The sequence below is a fragment of the Arachis duranensis genome, chromosome 7 (assembly GCF_000817695.3).
Source record: "Arachis duranensis cultivar V14167 chromosome 7, aradu.V14167.gnm2.J7QH, whole genome shotgun sequence".
Classification (NCBI taxonomy): Eukaryota; Viridiplantae; Streptophyta; class Magnoliopsida; order Fabales; family Fabaceae; genus Arachis; species Arachis duranensis.
This window is the reverse complement of record NC_029778.3, coordinates 78,598,063-78,601,851: the sequence shown is the minus strand read 5'-3', so window position 1 is coordinate 78,601,851 and position 3,789 is coordinate 78,598,063. Positions and strand designations below refer to the sequence as shown.

General features: G+C 41.0%; 1 protein-coding gene across 1 annotated transcript; it reads right to left on the bottom strand.

Annotated features, from left to right (window-relative positions):
- Window positions 1–403: 403 nt before the first annotated feature.
- Window positions 404–2,348, bottom strand: LOC107459550 (D-3-phosphoglycerate dehydrogenase 2, chloroplastic-like). Its single transcript, XM_016077774.3, has 2 exons — window positions 1,751–2,348; window positions 404–1,659 (listed from the first exon to the last, which is right to left on the bottom strand). The coding sequence occupies exons 1-2, from the start codon at window positions 2,346–2,348 to the stop codon at window positions 404–406; spliced, it is 1,854 nt and encodes a 617-aa protein (XP_015933260.3).
- Window positions 2,349–3,789: the final 1,441 nt, after the last annotated feature.

The following is a 3,789-nucleotide window of genomic DNA, read 5'->3' as shown; positions in this document are numbered from 1 at the left end:
TTGGCCAGCATGTAACCAGCAGAGGAAGGTGAGCCATTGGATGAAATCTCACACCAATCTCACACCATCAAATCATCATTGATGGCTAGTTGATGGCTAACAATCACAAAAATTGCTGCCCCTAGCATTGCTCTAAGCACATATATATTAATTTTTGCCCCATGATTAAAACATCTGGATTCTTTGCTGAATTTCTATGTAAATAAATAGGAAAGAAAGAAAGAGAAGAAAGAAGCAAGTTAAATCTTCAATCAAAAGAATGGAAGTAAAATCTAGCTAGAAGCAAAGGTATATGGAGAAACTAAACTTGTCGCATAAACAAGGGGCCGGGGAAGAAGTGCATGCATGCAGGCGTGCACATTATTGTATTATACACACAAGTAGTAAGTGTTGGCTAGGAGAACTAAAGTTTGAGAAAAACAAACTCCTCGATAGCAGAAACGGAGCCGATGTTTTCAAGAGCAACTTTGTTTGGTTCTTCATCGACGCCAATGGCCATGATAGCCATCTTCCCACGGGAAGTCCTTCCAACGCTCATGAAGCTAACATTGACATTGTGGTCAGCCAGTATGTTTCCGACGCGACCAATCATCCCTGGCTGATCGATCTGGCGGCAAAGGATGAGGTTCCCTTCCAAGCTCACATCCACACCGAAGGACCCAACGCACGTAAGGTGCGGCATCCCATCCTTCACTTTCCCCTCGATGCTGATCTCACCGTTTACCTTCACAGCGCTCGCAAATTTGGACTCGACATTCGAGATCTGAACCTGAATGGAATCCAGGGGCAGCTCCGGCGATGAGTCAACCACTATCCTCTCCTCGCTTATGCGGAGCCCTTTCTCCTTGGCGGTGAAGTCCGCATTCACAATGTTGACAATTGAATTTGATATGGGCTCGATGATGCCCTTTGTGATCATGGCTCTGAGGAGTCTGGTGTCCAGGTCATCGTGTCCTCTCGCTGATCGGTACACCACCTTCACGGCCTTGATGCCTTTCCCTCCGGACACCAACTGCACCGCAAGTCTCCCAAGCTTCTCAGCTAGCAATACGTATGGTGCCAGCTCTGACAGCACCTCAGGAGCAACCATGGGAGCATTCACTGCAGTTGCCGACAGCTCCCCCCTCAGTGCTCCAACAACAGCCTCTGCTATCTCGATTGCTACACCCTCCTGTGCCTCTTTTGTGCTGGCTCCCAGATGAGGCGTCACCGTTACATTCTCGTGTTTCACTAGCTTGCTATCTTTCGGTGGGGGCTCCTCCGCGAAGACGTCGAGTGCCGCCTGGGCAACTGTTCCGGCGTCAAGGGCTTTGACCAGGGCATCTTCATCGATTACACCACCTCTAGCAACATTGATGATGCGGACTCCTTTCTTCATCTTTGCAAAAGTGGCGTCGTTGAAGATCTTCTTAGTAGTTGCGGTAAGCGGCATGTGCAGAGAGATGAAGTCTGCGGCGGCGATGGCCTTCTCAAATGACACCAATTCCACCCCAACAGCACGGGCCCTGTCCGCCGGGGCATAAGGATCATGTGCAATCACATTCATTCCCAACCCTTTCGCTCGCCTCGCCACCTCAGACCCAACTTTTCCAAACCCCATCACTGCTAACGTCTTCCCAACCATCGATACTCCCACATACTTGTTTCTTTGCCATTTCCCTGCACATGCACCACATAAACATACCTATGCATATTTGCATGATTATGAACAACAATAGAAGGTAAAGCAACAGAATGGATAGAAGGATACCGGCTTTGATGGAGGCGTCGGCTTGGGCAACGTTCCTTGCCATGGCAGCAAGGAGAGCAATGCCATGCTCAGCAGCCGCAATGGTGTTGGCGGTGGGGGCGTTGACTACAAGGCAGCCGTACTCCGTTGCAGCTTGAAGATCGACATTGTCAATACCGACACCTGCTCTGCCGACAACCTTCAGCCTTCCTTTGGAAGCTTCGAAGACCTGCCTAGTCACCTTGGTGGCGCTCCTCACTATCAGCGCATCACACGACGAGATCTTGTTGCACAGCTGCTCCGGTGACAGGTCGTATGCGCACTCCACCTCCCCGACCTCACGTAGCAGTTGCAGCCCCGCCTCTCCTAGCTTCTCCGACACCAATATGGTGGGTTTTGAACCATGTGCGGACGAAGATTTCGAGTCCGCCGTCTTCAACACACTGGTGACGTTCACCACCGAGGCACACGCGCGCTGGCAATAACAAGAAGCGCAACGAGAACCAGATAATGATGAGACTCTCAGGAAGGGGTTTTTGGTGGTTAATGAGGCAAGCGATGTTGATGCTGATCTCGTACTCGAAGGAAACACGGCTTTGGTGTACGTAGACGACGCCATTGATTGAAACATTATACAATTTTACAGACTTTTCTTTTTCTTCTCTTGCTGATCTCTCCACTTTTGAGGGCCTTCTTCATTATATACAACTTTGACTTCATTTCCAAAGCCGTTAAATTATCACTGGCTATAAATAATTCTTATAAACCAATCGACTGCGGAGGAGCTTATAAACCATTAATTTCAATTCCTAATATTATACAAGTGAAATTTCATTTCAGGTCACAATTCATTTTTCCATTACATTTAATGAGAGGTTGCCATGGAGACCGAACCACATCCGAAGAAAACCACAGAAAAAATATGTTCTTTGCCTCTTCTCCATTTTGCTTTTGACATATATATTAAAAAAAAAAAACACCATACATTTCTTTTGTTATTAAATAACTATAAAATACTGGTAATACAATGATTACAATCCTTATAGAAAACAACAAAATTTATATATACATTTAAGATCAACAAAATATCAATAAGTACACTTTTGTAAAGTACAAGTAATCAACAAAAAAAAATGAAAATCACAATTAAAATTTCTAAAATGAGTTTAATTAGAGAGCTAATTCATATGAGTCAGTGTTTTAAATTTTAAATACTAATCCTAGATCTTAAATTATATACTATAAATTTTAACTTTAAATAATCTTATATTCTCCAAAAAATAAAGGTTAAAAAATAATCTTACAATAAAAAAAAGTTAACTAATGGTATCTACTTAAAAGTTGGTTTTTTTGTGTTTTTTATTAAAATTTATATTGATTCAATATAATATTAGCTACTTTATATTATTTAACTTTTGTTTTCGAAACTTATATCCTATTATTATTGATTGTTACCGTAAACACTTATTTGTCAAAAAGTCTCTATCTCTGATAGGTGGAATTCTAATACTTTACCGTATAATTCATGTGAAATTCAATTTACTATTATCATATTGTTGGATTATGTATAAATGTGTTTGTGTGAAGATGTCGGAAGTGGTAATAAATACGTTTGATAATAAAATTATGTTAGCTAATCAATACCTTTTTGAACAACATAAATAATAGATTTTAAAATTAGTCAAATTCAAATAAAAATTTATGTGAGAATTGAGTTTTAAAATATCTAAACTATTGAAAATATTATTTATAAAAAGAGGTGATGATTTGGTCATTATTTACAGAGATTTTTTCTGAAGTTAGTGAGTGATTTTCTTTCTACGAGTTTACATAGAATCAATTATTTTAGTGAGGATAATAACAAAGTAGTTGAAGGGCAGCTCTTTTTTACTCCTCAAATCGAGTTGGACTGGAGTTATGACTTATGATACTTGTGCTCTAAATAAATTGGGCAGCTTAACCCGCCTGCTTTTGGGTGCTCTCCTCTAACTCTTGAAAATGGATTACCAAATGAATTAATCAATTCTTTAAAAATAAAGTAAAATTGCAAATTTCAAATT

Coding starts and splice junctions, on each gene's coding strand:
- LOC107459550 (XM_016077774.3), bottom strand. CDS start 2,348: ATGGCGTCGTCTACGTACACCAAAGCCGTGTTTCCTTCGAGTACGAGA. Junction 1,660..1,750: donor CGACGCCTCCATCAAAGCCG/GTATCCTTCTAT, acceptor GTGCATGTGCAG/GGAAATGGCAAAGAAACAAG.